Source organism: Neolamprologus brichardi, chromosome 7 (genome assembly GCF_056152115.1).
Source record: "Neolamprologus brichardi isolate AB-2024 chromosome 7, ASM5615211v1, whole genome shotgun sequence".
Classification (NCBI taxonomy): domain Eukaryota; kingdom Metazoa; phylum Chordata; class Actinopteri; order Cichliformes; family Cichlidae; genus Neolamprologus; species Neolamprologus brichardi.
This window is the reverse complement of record NC_142110.1, coordinates 50,163,289-50,188,095: the sequence shown is the minus strand read 5'-3', so window position 1 is coordinate 50,188,095 and position 24,807 is coordinate 50,163,289. Positions and strand designations below refer to the sequence as shown.

The window sequence follows — 24,807 nt, the reverse complement described above, 5'->3', positions numbered from 1 at the left end:
CTCATGTTATTATTAAGTGACTGATTTATTCTCTTGCATGCACATAGCCAAGATGAGTTACATGTGTGTGGCACCTATCACCTGTTAGTTACATTTCATAGTATGCTATGTGTGGGTGAGATCGCCATTAAAAGCGTAATAGCAGTAAAGGATTTCTCAGTGGCATCTTTTACCTTGCCTGTAATCTGGATCAGAGGAGGCGAGTGAGGGGCTTTCACTGGATGAACTGTAATCACTGTGGTACCTGTGGTGGGTGTGGACTGGGTCTGGCAACAGAGAAATTCATTTGAAAATTATGTATTATGCAAACCACACAGTAGTTTAGTAATAACAATAATAACAACAATAACAACAAAAGGGATTACTTCATGCACTTAATACAAATTAAGGTGTTAAGGTGAAGCTGTGTATTTGTCAATGTTACATAAAACAGAGGTTTACAATAAGTTGTATGAGACTTTATGGGGCGAGGACAACATATGAATTGATGGGCGCATGTTTTCATTTACTCCACAATCTACTGAAACCAAACGGTGACACTAAGCCTGTAAAATAACACACACAAAGCAGGATTTAGTCATGCTGTGGGTAAACACTCCTAATGAAAGGCATATGTACCTACAAGGAAAAGCAGATTTAGCAAGTGTATGCAGGCATGCCTCCAGTCAGGTTAGAATGCTTTTTTTTCCTCAAATTTAAGGCGTAAACTTTTGTCTTGCTAGACTGGGTGAATCACAGCACCACAGCAAGTACAGACCAGTTCCCCACACTTAAACGTTTCTCAAAGCAAAGCCCAATTAACTTAATAATAACCTAAAAAAATGTGGTAACTGAGAAAAACAAACAAACAATATGATTCAATCTGAAACCTACCCTAATGTATCATGTGCTCTTTGCATTGTACACAGAACTTGAAAATCCTGCTCCTCAGTACCAACTACATAGCTTGAATGAATGGGATTCCCAAGTCACTACTAAGGCATTTTATTTTACAGTTTCACAAAACAACAGAGTTCACCTTGTACTGATCTCTGTCTTACGTAAACATGTTAAACAAAAAAGCATTGTGGCCCGACAGCCACTATAATGTTACTTAGAGGAAGGAGGACTGGTTGGACTATCACCCAAAATAGTTTTCCATCTTCCAGTGGACAGTGACTCATCATTTCCTTTAACACAAAAAGGTGCACAGAGGAGCAGTCTTGTGTAATTTACAGCAAATTACCCATGCAGTCACAATGACTTACATTTCTGCTTCAAAGCCCTCACTGAGACATACATACGTGCAGTCACCTGCCTTTATACTTAGGTGAGTTTTAGAAACACTGAGGTGAAGAATACAATGCAAAGAAAAATTATCATCATGAAAAAGCTTTTTCTAAGAAGAGGAGCTTACAACAGCTAATAAAAAAACATATTTATCAATATGGATTACTTAACAACACTTTATCGAGCTTCACAGAAAGGAGGAAACATGATAAAAAGCAATAAAGCATTTGATTTTAAAGGAATCTACTTCTACTATCTAGCTCCCATTACACAACTACGATGTTTTGCTATAAGTCAGAATGATACTGGAGGTTATTTCAGTTTTATCAACCTTGTCAAGGAAAAAAAAAAAGAAGAATAACCCCACTGTCAAAAAAAAAAAACAACCCCCACCCCGACTCCCTAAGTCTGGTGAGGTCCTGGAGGTGCTAAAAATAACAGAAAAGCTTGGAGCCTATCCCAGATAAATTTCATCCAGGGCGGGGCACCCATTTCGACAGGTCGTTGGTCAATCCCGGCAACCAAACTTACGAGTTTCCTCCTCATCTAACCCGATTGTCTTTGGACTATGGAAGCAACCGAAGCACCTGGAAAAACCCATGCAGAAAAGTTCGAGCCCAGCTGTGAGATTACCACACTGTGCTGACCCACGCAAAATATAAATATATTTTTATGAATGTGGCAACCTGAATCTGGATACAGATTTAAGACAGTTCATGTGCCACACACTCTTTTTGGTCATGGAAACAGCACTAAATGAGTTAGTTGTAACAAAGACAAGAAAAAAAACAAATAATCCCCAGGACCAACGTTTCAGTGTGTCAGGCGGTGCTTTTAGGTAATTTCAAAAAGTAACAGAGATGATAACAGCTGAGTGGAGAGTGAGATTTTCCTCATAATGTAAATGTTTAAAAGTAAGCAAGGGAACAGAAGGGTTAGAAAAATGCCGAGTTCAAAAAAGATGTAGTGCAAAGCTCATTCTCAGTGCCACCAATTATACCAGCTTTATTCACAGGAAAATATAAAGGAAACCATTAAGGTAAAGGTAAATAAATAATGCAATAAAATCCTTCTTTTTCTTAAAGATTGTAATGACAGAAAAAAAAAAGATGAGTACTTCTGTTGTTCGTATGTTTTGTTTTCTGGAAATACTTTGCATGAGAGAGAGCACTCACCACAAACTTGCTGGAAAAGCAGCCTCTACATAACACTCTCTACATACTTTAAGGCAAAGAGCATCAATTCTAGGAAAGAATTATCAAAGCATGCATTCACCACCAAGCCTTCTCCAGGCTGCACTTCATCTTTCATTTGTCCTCACATACATGTTTATCTCCATGATCTGACTTTATGTAGGTGATACCTCTGCATGTACTATAAGTGTCTACAGTCCTTTAGTCTTTAAGTATTTTACACTGAGAAAAAGACCCTACTCTGACTGTGCTCTGAGGTTATTTAGTCCCTCGGAGCACTAAATAATTGGACATTATTCATAATGCGAAGAGGAAATAAGTTAGGTAGCTCAAATGGTTTAGAAATAACAAACAGTCAACAGCTTTTCACAAAAAAACAAACACTCAGCAATCTCATCTCCTGCTGACTCAAATAGAATAATTAAGACAATTTCAAAAGGCTGTGATTTACAGACACACCTCCCCTTCCTCTGGAGCAGCAGCATTCTGTACTGCTGTCCAATATGGACCCACCCTGGCAGAAACCCACATAATCTGCTGCCAAGTGCCGGAAAAGTCCAATAATGTTAGGAATTCCCTCATCTGCTACGCATGACTCCTATTACAGCCTCCAGTTCGACAAGGAAAGCTTTGACTTATTTAAGACTGACACCAAAAATGGTGTGTGGGGGTTTTCTTGGAACTGTTTGAGACAGAAGAGCCCAGGTACAGACATGCCCATGCACACAAAGGCATGCACACAAGCACACAAACGTGAGCGTTGCAATACATTTAGACAAGACTTGTAAATGCACACACACACACACAGAAGGGCAGTCAAGGGCTGTTTAACCCTGTAAAACCTGAGACCACTGACCACTGCTGTGCCATCACTTTCCTGCAGAAAAGAACAGAAAGAAGTGAGAGAGAGAAAAAAAAAGTAAAGGAAAAGAGGTCTCTGCCAAGAAACACATCCAACAAGGCCCCCTCCACATGGTTTGTACTCAATTAGGCCCCATTCATGGTGTAGCCAAAGAACAGTTGGCTCACCCTTCGCAGACACCCTCGGTCACTTCTGATGGCAGTAAACAAAGCTTCTCTCCAGGATGCTTTGTAATATCCATCATTTAATATTAATGAATAGTTCAACCCACTCAGTCTTCTCTGCACATTCACAAGCAATCACAAACACAACAGTAATGCCATTTTTCCCCTTAATTCCTTGCTAAAAATCTCATTTTTAAAAAATATTTACCACAATGTTAAAGCCTGCAGCGTGTGGCAGTCATCCCAAAGCTTTGGTTTAAGTTTCTTTCAGTTTGTGAATCTTAAATTGGAAATATCTGCTGGACCTTTAGTCCAGCAGAGTCCTTTAGTGACTCTTTAAATCTGGACCTTGTTTTTGTGTCATCTTAGCAGTTATATGAAGGTGTTGCTCATGCTACCCATAAGGTGTGAAGTGACAAAGTCTTGCACTTTCATGAGATGAAGAAATAAAAAAAACCAAACAAACCCTTAAATCCTCTAAATTACAATCGATACAAAGCAAAGGGGAGTGAAAGAAAAGAAGGCAAGAAGGTACTTGCTGGGGGATGAAAAGCCACAGTCGAGGAAAAGAATGCTTGGTTGGTGGTTCAGTCAGCATCAAAAATAGCTGCGAGAAAAGCAGGGAGGCTGAAGGCTGGAAGGAGCACAGAGTGGGGATGTTGCAAGAACAGCAAGAGAGCAAGAGGTAGAAGACAGTGGTTTATTGTATGAAATCGTTCAAGCCTCATGCGCCTTAAACGGCTCTCAGCTGGCCAAGAGACATGTGACTCACTGCATAAACTTACTTTACTAAGAATTTCATAATCTCCAACAGGAAACTTAAAGCTCTTATAACAGATGACTGACGTGTTAAACAGTTCTGCTTGATGTCCTTGATTTAAGCATTGTGCTATTATTTTAAGACTATTTTTCTTTCAGTCTGTACACACTGAAAGTATGTAACTAGTTCACACCTATCCTTTATATGCATGTTTATAGCCATAATAATAATTTTTTTTTAAAAAAGGGATTTTGTATATAACATCTCTGACAGTCAGCAGCAGGCTAGAATTAAGCCAACCTATAATTACTGGTCACTGTAGCAATGAGTCATTCTGTCTAAACCTTGCTGCCCAGCCACCACCAAGCCAGCACCCGGTTCCCCATACTTCACAACACTTACGTGGTAGTTACTACAGATGGATACGCAACTTGTAACTAGTCCAACTGTCTGGTTGCTCACTTGATCCCGTTGCTTTCACTTTATTTTTGTCTTTCAGATCAGGTCAGCTGATGACTCCATGCTGTGCCTGATAAATCCATGCACTACAGAGTCTGACACTTCACTTACATCAAGTGACCCTGAACTGGTCTGTTTTACTTAAGACTTCCTTCCTTGCCACAGTTGCAGACTAAACCCAAGAAATTTGTTGTGGCCAACCACACACATAACAGCAATCTTACACTTTTACACACTATAGGCCACATGTTGTATGCTCCGACAAAGGACTCCTAAGCACACATGACCAAAAGCAACCAGGTGCTTGTTGTTTGTGATGTGTTGAAATAAGGAAAGGCTTACATCGAAAAAACATCCCATGGAATGAAAACAACAGCTTGTTAGTCATTCTGTTTATATTTAATCAGCGCCAGCTTCCAAGAAAAGGCCAAAACTGCCATGATGGGTTTTTTTCCTAAAAGTGAAAATCATTCACAACACGTTGTCCACAGTAGGCGTCACAACCACAACGTGATACCACTTTGAATTACATGATTCTGGTTCGTATTTTGTTTTGAAAATTTGTCAAGGAATTTAACAAACACACAACAACACAAACTTAACCCTGAAAACATTCATTTGTACAAATTCGCTATTAAATTAAACCCTTAGTTTCAGCATACTCACCATCCACTGCTTGTCTTAGCGCCTGAAGTTTCCTCTGTTTTTCCTTGATCTTGTCATAGGCACCGGTGATGCCCGAGCCTACAGACAAGGCTGAGTGGTGATGAGGCTTCCGACTGTTCAGCCCACCAAACTCAAGGTATTGAGAATCCCTTTCTCTTAAAGCTTGCAAAGGTGATTTGCGCCTGCCACTGGAGTGTGTACTTAAGGCACTACTGCCTCTTCTTGCATCCTCCAAAGCCCCAAAGCGAAGAGCCTCTGGGTCAATGCAAGCCAAGTCCACAGAGGAAGCCCAGGTCTTCCTGGGCTGACTTAGCTTCAGTTCCCCACTGGAGAAAGGCAGAGATCTACGGTCCAGTTCCACAGGCCGGCCTTTTTGCTGGGGGTGAAAGGGGTGCAGATAGGGATAAGAACGCTGGGAATGGAGCGAGGGGGGCTTCGGGTAGAGTTCACTGGGTAAGTCAGAATTGGTGTGATAATCAGACAGGGAATACTGTAAAGCTGCCCCGTCATCCCCCTTCAAAAGATCCTGGATTGGCAGTGAGCCCATGGAACGACTAAGGCCTCGGTTTAGAGAGGTTTGTTCCTGAGTCTTCGCTCTGTAGCGCTCCAGAACCCGAGGGGCAGCACTCCTCCCTAAGAGCAGGGGAGAACCAAAACTTTAAACACCAAGCAGATACAGAGGCTAACAAGTGTTAAAATAGCTTCTTTGTGTCCAATAGTATATGACTGTTACACTTTTGCATGTAAAACAAACAACAGCAGCCCAAGGAATAAAAAGCTAATATTACTACAGTTCCTCAGTTTGTTGAGAAACTATTTTTCCATTGTTTTAAAAGGAAACGAAATTGTGGCCCAATAACTAACAATTTGTGCCACAAGCATCTTACAATCTAGTACTGCCTTTCCCCGAATAAGAACTTTTGCTTTCACCATCCATAAATTTAAAGTTTGCCTTTCCAGGCATATAAACACTACTAGTAAAGTCTGTTTTTTAGTGAGAAATAAACCAGTGAAGTATGCAGGAACAAAACAAAGGGAAGAAATACAGAAACAAGAGGGTAAACGGGCAGATGTTGAGGCCTGTAAAAAAAAAAAATCCTGCATGTGGGTTGGTTTTAATCTAGAAAGCATATGTTTGGAAATGCATTAAAGATAGCCAGATTTCAGTCTTCCAGGAACTCAGGAGGAAACTTGAAAAAACTTGACTGAGTAAAACTGGAATAAAAAAATTTATGCTGCATGTCTTTGATTTGTCAAAGAGGTGAGTTACACTCCCAGACACGCTGACAGTCAATCACAATGATAACATGCACAGCATGTGTAAAAGGAACAAAGACAATATCTGAATTCCCTAAGCAGCAATAAGAACTTGGAGCCACTGGGTTAAGGGTGACAGAGAGAGAGAGCTGGTCCTTTCAGAGGAAAGATGCTTAAGAACTGAGTAATACTCTTTGCATGTACTTTCCCTAGGGCTGGCTGGGGATCAACCAGGGAAACAAAGCACTGATACAAACAGGAGACCAGCAGCTACACTGATGACTCCAAAATATGCATCTGTAATCAATGCCATGCCGTGCTTACATAATCGAGATGGAAGCCATGTTTGTGCTCTGCTCTCCTCTTCATGGCCTGGAAAAATGCCCGAGTTCTCTCAGAAACCACTGGGAAGATTTGTTCATATTTTCCTGAATTAAATCAGATTTGAGGTTGTAACTTGGTGTTCCTCTCTCTGACTACTTTCACTTCTTTCCCACAGACTCAAAGAGTGAGTATGTCACTGATAAATAGTTAGAAAACAAGGTGAGCAATTTACATCTGATACTTTCTTCATTAAAATATATTTTTAATAAACATGTGGGCAACCAGCATAAACTGTTAAGCCCTCACAGCTTAAAGATTAGGGGTGAGTAAAAGCACCCGGCCAGCATATTACGATGACCCCATGAGCTGCCGTTCTTTCGTGTTTTGCCAAACATTTTAACCGACTTATGGACCTCTGAAGGTGTCCCATGGTTTCTGGCACCACAGAAGGAGCTCAGTAAGTTGTGAGAACCCCTAACACCCTTTCGCAATTTGATCGTTTTTCTTTCCATGAATAACTTTATACCGACAACAACAAGCACCCTGCATAGTTGGCTGTTTCAGAGATGAAGACTTGGCCACTGTCAATATAATCTTCAACACAATGGCAATTCACTATTCATCTAACATATACCAGATTGTTATTTAATCTTCCATGTCACAATGTTATTCTCTGTATCTATCAGTGGACACATGTTTTGGTTCGTCTCTGGACTCGCTTGACAAATTGAATTTCAAAGTGTTCCCAAACGTTCGAAACAAAGCCTGCTTATCTAAGATCTGGTGATTTGTTTTAGAGAGAGGCTGAACTTGTGACCCTCATATGAAGATTACACAGAAAGTAGGTAAACAAAACATTTAAGTGCAACGGACTAATATTTGCTGAGTTCGACACTAAATAAATAAAAACCTTATCGCGTTGGCAGCCTTTTATCCGCCTGCAGCCAATAGATACGACTCAGTGTGGAAATTAATGATTTTGAGCACACCACTGCAACATTACTGTGTGTCACTTAGGTGCAGCTCATCTTACCTGAGGGTAACCCTTTGCCCCTCAGCCTCTCCCGAATCTCTTTGCTCCGCTCCGGAAGAGATTCTCTGTCAGTCAGCAAACCGTCCAGCTGTGAAAAAGACAGAAAATGAAAAACAAAGAGTGAGGGTGAAAGAAGGAAGACGTCCTGAAACATGTTCTATCAGCATGACCACATCACCTGTTGTATGATTCAAACCTGGTGTGCTTTTGGAAGAGCTTGTTATAGGTCTTTAACATACACTTAGCTAAGAAGCATTCTTCCAATATAGGCTTCATGACAATTTTGCAAATATGGACTCCTAGACAGGAATGCTGGAATTTCATTTTATATACATCATCACATGTTATACCTGAGAAAGGCTGCCCAGCACTGTCCTGACGAGTCTTCTGATATAACTGAAAGGAGGGTCACAGCTGGAGTTTCGGATGTGTTTGCTGGAGATGTCCAGGACTGTGCGCAGTGATATTCGACTCAATGTAATGTCATCACACATGTTGAGGAGTAAACTGTTTATGTGTTCTCCCAGCTCCATAGGCTGCATAGGGGTGGGGGTGTGGGGGAGTGGAGGGGAAATAACACAGTTAAGCTACAAACAGTGAAAAGAGCGTCTTGTTCTCAAGCATCCTGGCAAAAGGTTGGTCTAGATTTTAATTAGTGTCACAGTCACTACATAACATCAAATTAAACTTTATTAAATAATATCAGAATTCATCTCTCTGTTAAACGGAGAAATGTTTGGCTGCTTTTGGACAAAACACTTTATAGCCAGTATGCAGTTGGGAGGGCTCAGCAGATACATTACAAGCAGTTGTTTTGATCTACAGTAGATGCACATTCACAAACAGGAACTGAAGCAAGGCTAGGACACCACCTAATGTTGTCATTCTTTAGTTTCTGGTAATCCTGTTTTCAGCTTCTTCATTTCCTGTTTTTAAAAATGGGAAATTTTGGTGCTGCATTTCTGTGTTTAACCAAACAAGGTACACTTTCATCTGCACATATCTCAAAACCTTTGTCTTATGATAAGAAAGTACCCAGTCCATGATGGAAGCTTAAAACAAAACAAAACAAAAGACCCTAAAAACAGATTTCTGAGAGATGTGCTGGTCCCCAATTCAGTGGTTTGTAGAAGTAAAAACACGTATACTACCTCCAACAGTTATTACATTATGAAAATAGTTTCTGTTATCCAAAAGTGCCTTCTTTACATGCATTTCTGTTCATTCTTCATGTTTTTCAACAAGTCTGATCATTTTACATCATGCAGGTGTATTGCCGGGGTATCACAGAAGTACTGTGTTGAGTTTTAGGTCACTTGGATGAAAAATTTTCCTACTTTAGATAAAGAATTGGGTAATTGACAAGAGTTTAATGATACCAACTCCAGTACTGACTGTGCTTGTATCCCTGATTCTTTATCGATTTTCTGGGTAGTTTAAAAAAAAGAAAAAGAAGACTACTCTGGTATGCCGAAGCAGTACTATTGTGATTTTTGCCTTGTTTTGCAATACATGACTGTCAGAAAAACATACCAGCAGCGATAACAGGTACTGATAAGACTGGAGGCATGTTGGAAGCTTTTCTTAGTGCCCATCACCAGTACAAAATATTTTTTATGCACTCGATCATCTTTTGTTTTTTCATATTTTTCGGTACTGTAGCATTTGGCTGTGGGCAGTGAGCTAGCAACTGATTTCCATCATTTACCTTATCTTAGAAATAAAGGGGAGTTTTTCAACAGAGCGAATGTTGCAATCCACCCATTCCACAGAAAAAATGCTTTGATTTTGTTTTTTCCTCCATATATCATGGGATTTTTCAAAATACGGGATGAACAAAGTATTTCTTTGCCTATTCTACTGGAGAGTTGAGTAGAATGACATAGTGTTATGTGTTTTAAGTGCACGCAGCAGCACCTTTAAGGGTGACAGGAAAGGCTGATGAGATGTGGATGGAGCCTCAGCCTTTCAGTGAAGCCGAGCAGATGGCAAACTTGAGTGTGAGATGCTTCTAAACTGTGGGTGGTATTTTCTCACAATAGTGAGCACGCTGTGCAGATTATCTTTTATACCTCACTGACTCTGGTCGAGATATGAGCATGTCTTCAAACCATCTCTGTAAATTCCAGAGTGCCTTAACCTTTTCTTCCATTTCTTATCTAGATGTGAAGATCATAGTTTGGAAAAAGCCAGATATGCCTGAAACCTCATTGGTGATGTATATACAGGTATCTGTGGAAGTATTTGGTACAACAATAGAGGGACATGCGCTACTTTCTCCTATTCCACTGTTCTCCACCATTTCGGCAGCATGCCTGTGCAGGTTTGACAGCTGAATTTTAAGTAATTCCAAAATGCTCAACATGATAGATACTGTTAAACCTTGACAAACACAGGTGTGTCTCTTCCAGTAAAACCCGTTCAACAGTTACTGTATTTGCCAAGTGTGCCATTTAAACACCTGATGTCATATCTTTAGTCTAGTCTCACACAGGCAACAATGCATCACTTCTACACTTTAAAATGTGCTGCTATCCAAACTCTAAGATTTTTTAATGTATATTCACTTCACTGAATATAAAAAAATATATATACTTTTAGTTTATAAGTGTAAACTAAAAGTGTAAAAGTGTATACAAAATTCCACATCCAAAGCTGTCCAGGTGGCCGGAGTGGAGCCTTTGGTGGGCCATTCTGGACCCCCGGGCCATATGTTTGACACCCTTGCTCTGCACATTTGGAAGGAAGCGTCTGTGTTAAAGATTTACCTGACTATGGGGGATCTCATAGTCCGCCCCCCAGAATAAGGTCATCCCCAGAGAGTACATGTGCATCTGTGAAAAATAACACCACTTAGAATAATATATAAGATTATATTTCATTCACTCAAGACAAAATGCATGCAACAGTAAATAATAATAATAACATATGTATAAAGATGAGGCACAAAACCTGAAAGCAAGTCAAAGATAAATGGACTAAGGCTCAACAACTGCTAAGAGTTTTTAGGGGAGGCGGGGGAGGGAAAAAAAAGGACAGGGGCTCTCAACCTAAATCCAGAAACATTTTTCCATTTTCCCCTCCTTACTCCTCTCCGCTCGTTGCGTGGAAGAGAAATTACTTCCCCTGAATGTCGGGCTTGGTAGAGGAAAGAATAATTCAGCGACTGCCAAAGAATGCAACGTTGCCTTCAAGGTCTTTTAGGAACACATCACAGAGTACAAATTTAAAGAAACACTAACACTTTCAGAAAACGTGTAACCTTAAACGCTGTCGATTAAAAGCGACAATATGACCTCTATATGTCAAAAAAGCAAAAGGAAAACTTGCACATGACGTATGTTTATCCACAGTATGATTATGAAGGAAACAGATTATATTCTCTACACTGAAATAACTGAGCTGGGGAGACAGGCCCAGGGTTGGAAAACTGACTCAGCAAAAAACCATGTTGAGGTCTGTGGGTCTGTGCCAGAGACGGGAATCCAGTCATGCAAGGTTTTTGCTCTTCACCAGAGAGGCAGAGTTAAAATGAGGGGGTGTGGTGTACTGTGATCGCTCACAACTTCAAATCTGAATCTTCTACATGCTGTCTCTGCTTTTCCAGTGAAGAAATGCTCTAACCATACACACTGACTATTAGCATCATCTATACCCAACATTTAACATGAAACGTTGCACAACAGACTAAATGTACTAAATACAGAAAATGTACAAAACTCGCAAGACATCTGAAAAAACAAAGACAAAAACTCGTGATCGACAATACAGACTGAACAAAAATAGCTCCGCCTTATTAGTTCATTTTCTATTGAGCATGTCATTTGCGTGTCTTTTGAAACTTTGGATGCTAAGGAAAACAATGACTAGCATCAGCAAAATGACGTAGGCAGGATCTTAAAGAAACAGAAAAAGAAAGCACGACACACAGCTATGCACGTAAGAAAGATCTGTCTGCCAGTAAAGACGCAAAGTATGTGTAAACCTTTCACAGTAATGTGACTTTTTCACAGCATTTCTAACCATTTAATGAACAATTATTCATCATGCTTGAGTACGTGAAACCGATAAACAAAACAAGTTATAAACATTTTTCTTACAATCATGGGGATTTTCTTTTGGAGTCTGCTAAAACATCTTTGGAAAAGATAATTTAAAAATTCCTTTGTGCAGGAAACCCCCCGATGAGCACACGGGTGTTGACACATATCTCTAGCCAGTGTCAGGCTATTAAACTAATGGTTTTGTGCCAACAAACCACCAAAAGGCAGAAAAGGTAAGCATGTCTGACAAAAAAAGAATCTCCATTTAAGGGAGAAAATGCACCTATGTCATTAGTTAGGATACAACCGACATGACTTGGTAAGAAAGAGCGAATGTAAACATGGCTATGTTTAGAACAAGGGGTACTCAACAGTCACTGACTGGTTAGATGACACCAAGTGATGGTTCGAAATGAATGTTTAGTTTAAACACAAGATTTCACTTAAAAATATGGGCAACAACAAAAGATTAGAGCACAGACACACGTAGACTAAACAATTTGGCAGATGCTGTCGCCACGTGGTGTATTATCATGGTTTATACCTTTTCTATGTCAGAAACAGAAGTCAAGGAGTTCCCCTTCAGGACCTCTGGTGCTGTGAAGGCCCTTAAGTCCTGCTGGGTGACATACTCGTCTGTGAATGAGATGTTGCCAGATGGCATGAGCAGGAGGGACCAGGGAGATATAATGAAGCCCATGGCTGAAGGGTCTGGAAATGGAAATAACATTTCAATGATTAGTTTGCCATCACGGTTGAACAGCAAAAAAAAAAAAAAATCATAGTTTCTTCACATAAATTATTAGCCATTACCACATATTCACACAAGGACAGCGTTAAAGTCAAGATCTGTGTTTTTAAGCTTCATACTAGCATCAAATTTTGTCTAAGCATTTACAGCCTGGATCCAGTGACTGTACACATCCAACCACAGTGGATGTTTCTCGCTATGGCTTTGGCGTTTATGGAAATTCAAGATGATTGAAGTAAACAAAAACACATGTTGCTTTCTTAGTCGGCAAGAAAATAACTGTTGGGGCATGGTTGCAGAAAGGAATGGACACGCAGCGTAATTCTCTTTTCCTAAAAAGCCACAGCCGGTGCGATGGTGGGAGAAGGTTTTAAAAATACACAAAGGAATGTTTAAGCAGCGCTGCAAAATTCTTTTCTTTGACTGATAGTTAACTCTGAGAGGAGCAGGGAGACGAACACAGGAATTTGATTTGAGGCAAAGCTGGTTTTTACTAAGTAAATACAAGTTTCCTGTTTAAAAACTCATGTGACCAAGATCTTACTCAAAAGTAACTGGTTTAGTAGTAAGTCTATCCCATGCAAAGCTTTTGCTGACCAGACTGACTCAGCCTGAGCACATGCATTTCATGACAAATTTTAATACATTGCAGATATATGCAGAAATCATGCTAGAAGGATAGTGCTTGTCAAGCCAACAGAACACCATGCAATGCAACATTACATAACCTACCATCTTCAAATGTACGTTTTTAGCCTTTTGAACTGCTAACTAAGCTTAAGGAACAGGAAATAATTTTGAACAGCTATATTTATAGCCCATTCAGCTAGGAATGAGAACTAAGCAACTTATCCAGTTGAGAGCTGGTACCAAATTATCCAATTCATCAGAATCGTATGCCTCTAAGCTAAACAATGCCTTTTTATCAGTGCAGGCGTGTTTTTTTGACAAGCGAGCATTACAAAATGAGACTCATGGTAGCTGTTATTTTGAACACACAGGTGCAAGCTTTTTTCCTTTTAACCATTCCTACAATGAGTCCAGAGATGAAGAAGAACTGCTTTTGAAGATACACCAACTGGAATTTTCTCGGCCATCCGAGTGTCCATCCTGATTTTTTCTGACTCCAATTTTGTTTCTAGGAACTGAAATTGACAGCATGTGCTCTCATTCATTTGTTTCTTCTTTAATAGAAAACTGAATTTTTGTTCTTAATAAGAACACTGACCACTTAACTTATTCCCCCAAAGAGGCCCCAGGTCCTTAAGTCACTCTCACTCAAATAAAATCTCAAAGTGAAGTGTTTTACATAGTAGTAAAAGAAATCTGCAATTACTTATCCAAAAAACTTGGCCATCGGATACTTTGCAATATGACTTTAGCTGTGCTACAAACACTGCTTACTCAGCTGAGGTCACAGTTTTGCAGTCAGAGGTAGTACTTTGACTAAAATAAAATAAAATAAAATAAATAATTTATATTTGTTACCACCTAGCCCTATAAAAAAAAAGGAAATGGCAGATTACTGGTTACATTTTGGGTAGTAATCAGCCAATCACATGGCAGTAACTCGGTGCATTTACGCATGCAGATATGGTCAAGACCAGGGGTCTGCAACCTTTTACACACAAAGAGCCACTTGGACCTGGTTTTCACGCAAAAGAAAACACTGGGAGCCGCAAATACTTTTTGACATCTAAAATGAAGATAACACTGTATATAGTGTTTTTTTTACCTTTATGCTTTGTGTGAACAACTAAAGTAAGTAAGTAAAGTTTATTTATTAAGCGCTTTTCACAGACAGGCAGTCACAAAGCGCTGTACACAAATAATAAAATAAACAATACAATCAATAGACATTATACACAATGTAAAAGATCAAATGTAAATAATGTAAAGAATATAAAATATGTAATCAACAAAAGGCTTGTTTGAACAGAAAAGTTTTTAACTACTTTTTAAAAGAATCCACAGAGCAACTAAGGTGTGTTGCTTATGAAATCCATGAAGTGCTACAGAGAAAATTACATTTTATTTATGTAATTAACACATTTTGAACTCTTAAAGAAATATAACAAAAGGAAAGACACCCAGCTAAACTAAAATGATCCATGTAGCAAACAAAAACTGTTGTGAGCCGCCACCCTTATATCGCCTTTGGGCTTTTGGAGCCTTGACCTGACTTTTAAAAAGTAATTGAAAAAAAGCACTATGCTGCTAAAAAAAAAATACATATTTGCAAAATTCTGCCTAAATATGTATTTTACCTGGTTAATGTGTGTGGCGGGGCGTGGTCTGCAGCGCTGCTGCAGGGGAGTCGGACGCACCTGAGTGGCACCCGCAACCACGCCTCACCGCCTTAAAGTCTGTGCTCTCTATGCTGTTGTGTTGTCGGGCTGTGAGCTGCAAAGTTACAGCCGGCTGTATGCGTACAGCAACCGTGTGTGAAAAGTGGTCAGTAAAGAGATGCTGAAAAGCGTGTTCATGAAAACATCGTCGGGTCTGCCGTGATATGTTTACAATAAGACTTATGCTCCTGAACCTCTGCGCACAGCATCTGCAAATCGGGGCATTCATCTTTAAGCAGGACTGTAAGCTGTCATCTGTGAGGCGCGAGCGGTATTTGTTTTTAACAAAGTTCACGGTGGAGAACAGCTGCAGACATAATGTGGATCCGAAGATCCATAACTGGCCTACCTGGGGTCGAAAGTCTCGATAAATGCACGGCGTTTCGGTGGGTATACCGGCTTCCGCGAGTGTGATGCTTATTTTGAGCAATGAAAAAATAATAAGATATAATTTTATTTGTATATTTCAATATCACAATAATCTTCCAATTTAGAACTACAAGTTAAAAAATAACTAAACACAAACAAAATACACTTCAGCTAAATATTTCTAATTTATTTTCCCAAACCACCTGGAGCCGCAGTATAAGGACAAAAGAGCCGCAGGTTGCCGACCCCTGGTCAAGACCCATAGGTGATCAAGCTGATCATCAGAATATGTAAGTAAGGTGAGTGACTCTGAACGTTACATGGTTGTTGATGCCACACCGGGTGGTCTGAGGATTTCAGAAACTGCTGATCTACTGGGATTTTCCCCACACAGCCATCTCTATGCTTCACAGAGAAAGGTTCAAGAAAGAGAAAATATCCAGTTCAGGTCAGACAAAAATGCCCCTCTACATATTAGCTGAGCATCATTTGGTGCTCACAGCCTATTTTTAGTATTACTGAACGGCTGATCCACGATGATAGATTGAGTCACCAGAACTGGTGGTGGAACGAGAGACTCACATCAGAGATGTGCAGCAGAGAAATCGACAGCAACTGTGTTATGCTATCATGTTATATCAGACCAAATCTCTGAGGCACTCCTCTAATATATAAATGGGACCATGAAGAGAAATTCCTACAACAAATTAGAAACACTCACCCAGCACGTATTCAAACAAATCATTCTTATACAAATATACAAACCACTACTGTTTACACAAGAGAAAAAAAACCTGTGCTAGTGGTGTTTGACCACATTAGCACACTCAGAGTGGTGGAAAATCTTGACCCTACCTTTAACCACAAAGACAATGACAAATCTGGTGCAAAAAGCAAATATCTAACACACTTCACCAAAAAAACCAAACTAAAACCTATTGTTTTCTCTTTGTTTAAAGTGTTTCTAGTCATAAATGGCCAACTTCATCTAAGAGAACATCCAACACAAATATTAAAGTTAAATGGTTACTAATATTAATCCACTCTGTCATAAACTGTCTTACATAGCTTTTAACTATATAACAGCTGGCTTCAACATTTGCTAGTTTAATTGTAGCTTCTCTATGCAGTCTAAAACTATCCAACTAAAAATATACTCAGCATAGCAACACAACTACACAATAGCAAAACAAAAATGATGGTGCATTCATATCATTGTTCTCCTACAAGTCTTGCCACCTAGCTAGTTCACCTTTTGAACTATTATATAAATAAACCACAATTTCAGTGGTCATGAGACAGAAACTGCATGTATAGAGTCACAAGTCAGCTCTGATAGAACTGGTTAAAAAGGTATGTTGACATGCCCCAAATGTTCTTCCCACGGGAAGACATGCTTCCATCAGGACTTCTGAAAGAAAAGAATTTAAACCAGGATTCACTCTGTGTCTCTCCTCAAATATCTCTGATTAGAAGAGAATATCATAAATAACTGGTACATCAATGAAATGTCAAGACTACTTTTATCGAAAATATTCCAAATATCAGTCTTCCATTCCTGTCCTTAATATCTTCAGAGCTTTATCTCATAAGACAATAAATTTCTGTATAAGAGTATTTGAGCATAGATTGCTTGTAATTAATGTTAAATATTTGCAGGCTACGCTGATAAGAGAGGGTTATTACAGCATTACCAGTACTGTCTGGAAATGAAACCAATCAGAAAAACTAGAAGTTGAACTCAAGCTGGTTCATGCAGACTGTAGAAATGCACAAAGTCAGTGGATGACAGTTTATTTGACACAGTCCTGCCCTATGTAATCAGGTTAGGGCTGCCACGATTAGTCGACTAGTCACGATTACGTCGACTATCAAAATCGTCAACGACTGATTTAATAGTCGATGCGTCGTTTTCAAACCCAACGCCGTCTTTCGCTACTCAGGTTAAACATATATAAGTCACTTAGATAACTTAAAAATGTTATTGTTTGGCTTTTTTTAGTATTTTATTTGTTCCTGAGTAAATCGGTTTGGCTGAGATCAAAGTTATAGTTTTTGCACAGCTGAATAAAAGTCAAGCAGAGAACTGATTATCAGAAGTGTGAGATGCTCGAGAATTTACTCCGGTGTCCTGTTATATTTTAGATAGCAAGGAGTTTATTAAACTTCACCGAAACAATCTGCAAATTTCATTAAAATTTAATAAACTATCATCTTGTCTTTATTTTTAGTTAGCACATACCTTAAACACTTAAATCTGTAAGTTAATAATAGTTATATAAGAGCAGATGCATGCTGGTGCAATAAGCTGTACGTCCAATGGATGCATGATCTGATTAGTCGACTAATCTCAAAAATAATCGGTGACTAGTCGACTATCAAAATAATCGTTTGTGGCAGCCCTAAATCAGGTGCAATGAAATTTTGTCTTAACACCCAGGGACTGCAATGTCTGCTGACTCACTTCCTCTGAGTCACATGCTGTTTAAATTTTTCTTAAGTTACAAACTGATATGATTGCAAGGAGAACCAAAAGGCACTTATAGGCACAAGTAAGTCACAACGATCATTTAAATACATTAAATACGGCAGATTTAAAAATCCTACTAATTATGTCATTCGCTGATGCAAAACACTGACAAATAAGTTTGTGTTGATTCAATGTTTTTACAGATTTTACAGTGAGGAAATAAATTTATGACAATACAATTTGACACTGAAAACTCACATGATGTTTTTTTTAAGAAAACAACACAGATAGATATATTAATTTATTTTGAAATAATAATGCATGATGATGACAGAATAAGGCCTCTACCTTTGATTCCATGTTCACATACCTTTGTGAAAAAGTTCTTGGAGGCTCTCTGCACTCTGACTCAGCACTGCCCAGACCTCCTCTTCCTGGAGAGGACCTCCTCGAACCTCCAAGGCTTCTGCCAGAGACACATGCATGTTCCCTGCAGAAATACAGCAAGACGAACATGAAAAATTTAATTTACACAAAAAGACCTTCTGAAATCTAAAGAAATACGTATTTATGCCAACATTAAGATTGCTGTCTTGAAATTTTAATGCTTCCACCCAATTTTTTTTTTTTGAAACAATTGCAAAAACTTATATTATTATATATAAATATTGTTTTCTGCAAATTTCCCCCATAAAGACAACATTGAAGCCTGCCCGTACCCTTTCATTTAATTGTTTTGACACCTCAGTAAATATCAATAAACATGTTTTTAACACCAATTACAATAGTTTCTGCGTTTTTCCAAGGGTAGTTGCATAAACAGAGATCACCCTCACTAACTTCTAATGCACACTATAAGTAGGCCTGAAATACGACATGATTTGCTCAGGTCAGAAAAGAGCTTCAAGAGTTACTCCTAGTAGGCTTTCAGGGGGTAAAGTATAAAATATAGCAGACCTTTAATTCAGTCCATTCCATCAAATTTACTGATTACCCGTCCACTGATGTTGGACGAGAATGCCTAGCTTGCAGTCTCCACTCTAATTCATCCAAAAGTGTAGAGGTCAGGACTCTGTGGAGGCCAGTCAAGTTCTTCCACACCAAACTCGCTCATCCATGTCTATATGGATGTTGTGTTGTGTCCTGGTGTGCAGTTATGTTAGAAGAGGACAGCGCCATTCCAAACATGTTCCCATAAAATACTCCAAAATGTTTTGGTATGCTGAATATTAAGAGTTCCTTTCACTGGAAGTAAAGGGTCAAGCCCAGCTCCTGTAAAACACAATACTACACCACAATTCCCCCCAAACTTTACTTGGCACAATGCAATCAGACAAGTACCGTTTTCCTAGCAACCGCCAAAACCAGACTCATCTAGTCTAGTGGAGAGGTGTAAATTGTTGCTCCAGAGAACACGTCTCCACTGCCGTAGAGTCCAGTGGTGGCCTGTTTTACACAACACCATAAAATAATTTTAATTTCGCTAAGTGATGTAAGGCTTGGATTTAGCTGCACAGCCGTGGAAACCCACCCCATGAAGCTCTCTACGGACTGTCCTTGAGCTAATCTGGATGCCACATGAAGTTTGGAGGTCTGTAGGGATTGACTCTGCAGAAAGTTGGTGACCTTTGTGCACTCTCCAAGTGCTTGATTTTATACACCTGTGACTACGGAAGTGATTAAACAGCAGAATTCAGAATGGGTGAGTGAATACTCGGCAAACAGAGATTTCTTGATTAGAAAAAAAACCCAATCAGGCTCATGAGTGCAGACATTAATTCAACTGTCAAGCTTTGCAATGCAACAAGAATATTTTTAATATCTCCATTTAAGACATTCCTGGAGCATGACTACTTCATGACAAATGTATGATTGCGCTGAGTTTTGTTCTAGACCAAGAATTTGACTAAATTAGACTTAAAATTATACAGATATGTTTCTGTCTGGTGACAGTACTTAAAATCAACTCCCCTCCTGCATGGAAATCACTTTCAATTAATTCTAGGGCCATACACACACACAAAAAATGCTTTTTTTAATGTAAACTTTTAATTGGCTGGGATTTCAATACTTGCTTTATTAAACCACAAACACCTACAAACACCTACAAGAGCGCCTGACAAAATACTCTCAAAATGCTTTCAGAGGCACAGAAGTCATTTCACAAAAAATGCTAAGTATTTTTAGGTTAAACCCATGCAGGAAGTCAACACAACAGGTAAGACAGGATAATAAAGAAGGAGCCTGCACAAATCCACAAGATGACACATATAGTTCAATCTAATTCATCTAAAATGGATTTGGTGCTCTCAAATTCAACGTTATCAAAACTCAGTGACTAAACACATGAGTAACTAAATAATCTACCTTAAAGGCAAGTCCCATAGTGAGGCATTTCACTCATGCTACTCTGAGAGCTGATGTTATGCAAGAACCAAAGGTTACGAAACAAGGACACTTTCTATACTTCTAACAAAAGCAAAAACGCTTCACAGTCCAGCAGATTTCAAGCTACAACATTTCCATACCTCAGTGAAAACAAGCATCTCTATTTGAAGCTGAGGTTCGTTCCCGCGCATGTAAAATGGCAAAGGTCAAATAAAGTCTATGCATATTTCATATGTTAGGCATGTCAAGTGTGAATTTATAGGTTTGTTTTGTCATGTGTTCTTGTTAATGTGATTCTATTTGTCCCTGTCAAGAGTGAGCATGCACACTCACAATGAGTGGACTCTACAGAAGCATGTGGGAAATCACTTAATCCACCAACTTCCTCAAACAGAAGTACACACATGCACAAGAAAATTGGTTGACCATATATATTCTAAATGTTGCAAATGAGCATCTTAGTTTGCCACCAATCTACTTTAGAAAGTCTTTCACAGTCAAGTGGATGGTCTATGTTCCCTGTGTGTGTGTTTTATTCCTTTATTCCCTTTCCTCTGTGTCAACAAGTGTGTGCCTTAAGGTGTTTTTCTGCACGGTATGCAGAGGGGGAATGTGCATTTTAGCAGTTCCTCTGGCTTTTTATAATGAGCCAGCTATTACTTGCTAACACAACTAAACCATGAAAAGTACTTTGTGTATACACTACTCAAAACACCAACTACTAAGTGCAGTGGCCTGGCTTCTCTGTGTGTGAAAAAAAAAAAAAAAGTTTGTATTTGATTACAAATACTACTAAAAGTCAGAAATCATTTTTATTCATGCACTAAAACTTAACTAGATTCCCTGTCACATAAAAATCACCTACAAAGACTATTTTAAATAGGAAAATAAAAACTATTTGCTGGAAGATCACATTTTAACCACTGATTCAAATAATCTACTATCTCATTTTTTTTTTTTACTGTCTCCACTGTGCAGCTGTTTACTTTTTTTGGACTGTTTTGGTTTTATGTACTGTAATGTGATTCTAACCTCTGTTCTAAGCTGTACAACAGGGGCTTGTTGTGAACCAGTATTAACTTAGGTGGGACAATTAAATGTATTTAATGTTGCATTTTATTTTTCCTGCATCATAAAAGGAATCAGTTATCTGTTTTACAAGAGCATCCGCCATAAGTTTTTGTTACTCCATATTTCTGCCAATGCAAGACAAAAGACAACTTGCATTTCTTGAAAGTCAGCAGCTTCCAGAAAACTCATTTTTCACATTCCCAGAGGACGACTTCAAGTTCCAACAATTTAAAGACTTCAAGGACCTTTTAATACATTTTTAATAAATTTAAGATGTAACTGTTGTAACTTAAATACCTTTGGGTTTTTGACTGTTTACCCAGCTATAATAATTCTTAAAACTTTAATAGGAGCTCTTTTACCTGAAGATTAAAATTTGTTATCATTTGCTAAATTTTAGACAATTATTTCAAAAGACTAACCTACATATTGTCAAGATCATAAGCTGAGAACGGACTGAAATAATCGATAGATTATGTAAACATATAGAATAATTAGACTTTTACTCACCTGTTGAGACTTCACACCACAGTATCTCACACACTATACGACAACATACAGGCTGGTACAAGGCGCATAGTTAGCATTACTGGTTGTTAGCAGGATTCTTCTTGAATGAAGTAATTGTACTTTTTGGCACTTCTAAGATGCCTTACAAGAGGCAAATGAAAGTGACAGTTTTAATTTTTAATTCACGCTTTTTAAATTTAGGCAGAATTTAAATTTTTTGTATTGAAAAATCCAATCCATAATACAAAATGTTCCTTTCTCTTATAGTATGCTAATAAATATATAAAAAAGGACATTGGGAAAAAAACAAAAACGGCATGTTCAGAGATATATATTAGAAGTAGTTAAAGCTAAAATATTATTGGATATGTGGATAACTTCGACATTCCACCAAATTCTATGATACTATTTTAAAGGATCAGCTTTCTTTTACACAAGACAGCAACAACACAACATGTTAAATTACTAGCTATGGCTGCAAATGCCTTTTATGGAATTTTAAAAAAATAAATAAATAAACCCAAATCTGCCAAGGGCTGTATATTCTTTTCCATTTGGCACTTAAAAACGTGTGTTAGCCATCTTGTTAGATGACCTTAAACACTGACCACCAAAATTCTAATCAGTTCAGCCTTGTGTCCAAGTGAGTTTTGCATCACATTTAAATATATTACCTCAAAGCTTTCGAGAGATATCACATGAACATAATAGGATGTGCAGACATGCTATCAAACTGTAGCGGCATCCATATCTGCCCAGTGTTGGCGGATGTCTGCGTGTCAGCAAAAAGATTACAGTTAGTGATGTCACTGGCTGACGTTATCATGTCAATTTTCTAAATTTAAAAAAAAAAATTTTAAACAGTGCACGTATTTTTTTATAGTTACAATTTACATGCCAAAGAAAATCTAAGAAATGCTAAATAAACAAAGAGAACAATTATTTGCACTGACAATGACTATTCACCATGTTGGTATTAACCCAGAATTTCACATCTATATAGCACACAGACTAAATAAATAAATACTAATAGAGCTTAACAATAAATGTGGAAAAAGGGTGGACATATTTCCCACTTATGATATACAATAGGAATAATATACGGTCAAATCAGCCCATGAAACAGAGCATCTGAAAATTACACTTTCTGTTTTAGTCAAAGCTATATTTACCTTAGACTTTTAGCTTTTAGCTTTACCCAATTACTGAGTTATTGGGTTAATCAAACGTATTGCTTCAAAGTGAAATAATGCTTTAATTTATTTAAGAATTATAGTCCTACATTTATTCATGTAAGAAATGCACAGATTTGTTCTCCTTGCTGACCGGACACAGAAAGAAAGCAAATACGAAATATTACAACAATACAATACAAACCACTGTATTTACCCTGCTTAAACCTGCGTACATAATTTACAATTAAATCTACCCTACAAACCACTGAATGAGAAAATGGCACAAGGAATATCTTCTCTTATCTGTAGTTTTTCTTTGTTTGTTTTTTCTCTTTAAACTCCAGCTACTGTGCTGCACTGACAACTCTAGCTAATCTTCCCAATCGAGTGATGGAATGATACCAATGTAAGCAAAACAGGAAGCTCCAGTTTTACAGACTAATTTACCCTGAGCAGAAACTGTGAGCTCATTTCACTTAGTTCAAACATAAACAACCATATTTGCATCTTCGTGCGCATGTGTGTAACATATAAATGGCTCTGTTGTGTTGGTTTGTACTGCAATTTCTCCAGGATATAAAAATGTCACTGTAAAGCTGTAAAGCATTGTTGCTTTACAGCATATTTCCTGATATGCAAATATGCAAATATCAAGGGCAATCCAACAGATTCAGAAGGTGTGCCAGGTGTACTTGGTTAAAAATATGCATTACTGTGTTGCATTTATATAATAATAATGTGCATTTGTAGTGAGGATTTAAAGATGTAAAATTCAGATAACAAAAAGAAAAAAAAGGGGGGGGGGGGGCTTTCACACAGAGGGCACAACAGCAAGAAGGAATAATCTGCCAATATCAAGCATCAGCCTTAATTCACACTATGCCTGTTACCTTGTTCTGGCATCAATGTACAACTAGCATTTAAATATGCAGCAAATGTAAAACCTTGTGTAATGTAGCCCGTGTCATTTCTCACAAAACTGAAAAAAGTCCACACTAAAAACAGGACAGACTATACACTCAGCCAGTTCATTAGGGACACTTGTCCAACTGTTCTTTAATGCAAATACCTTTTAAAATCCAGCACATTAAGGAAAGTAAATGTGGTAAAGATGACCTGATGAAATCTTATCATTTCAGAAACCGACCAGATTCTCCCACACAACCATCTCTAGAGTTCACAGAGAATGGTGTGAGAAACAAAATAATCCAGTGAGCAGCAGTTCTCTGGGAGAAAATGCCTTGTTGATGTCAGAGGCGAATGCCCAGATTGCTTTGAGCAGATAGTAAGGCTTGGTCTGATGAGTCTTGAACTCTATTGCAACACTGAGAAATTCGGGTTAGAATTTGGCATAAACAACATGGATCTCAAGACAAAGGCTGTCCAGCTCAGTACCAATAAGTGTACCTAATGAAGTGGAAGTGAGTGAATGTATGTAGATGTGCTTGATTGCAGCTTTGAGACAAGATTTCATTAATCAGAACTCAACACAAAAGTCCCACCAAAAAAGTCAAGAAAAGAAATCCAAACAGGAAAACAAGCATAACTGCAATAAAAGATCAACCAAACAGCAGCCACTTAAAACATGTACTAGACTGTGTAACGTCACATTAAATTAATTTTCATCTTCTGTTGAAAAACTGTACTTAAAACATTTTTTCAATGAGCTTAAAATCTTTCATATTTGGATCAGAT

The 24,807-nt window shown here is 38.3% G+C and overlaps 1 protein-coding gene across 4 annotated transcripts in view; it reads right to left on the bottom strand.

Annotated features, from left to right (window-relative positions):
* Positions 1-24,807, bottom strand: part of ptpn13 (protein tyrosine phosphatase non-receptor type 13) — a 53,198-nt gene that overhangs the window by 24,207 nt on the left and 4,184 nt on the right. For all 4 annotated transcript variants that reach the window (XM_006789084.3, XM_035906936.2, XM_006789085.3 and 1 more), the window contains exons 2-8: positions 18,339-18,458; positions 12,575-12,741; positions 10,756-10,821; positions 8,338-8,523; positions 7,988-8,075; positions 5,374-6,006; positions 174-266 (exon numbers count right to left, since the gene is read on the bottom strand). In XM_006789084.3, coding sequence (XP_006789147.2) covers positions 174-266; positions 5,374-6,006; positions 7,988-8,075; positions 8,338-8,523; positions 10,756-10,821; positions 12,575-12,741; positions 18,339-18,453 — 1,348 coding nt within the window. In that variant the 5' untranslated portion in view covers positions 18,454-18,458. The remainder of the gene's footprint in view (positions 1-173; positions 267-5,373; positions 6,007-7,987; positions 8,076-8,337; positions 8,524-10,755; positions 10,822-12,574; positions 12,742-18,338; positions 18,459-24,807) is intronic.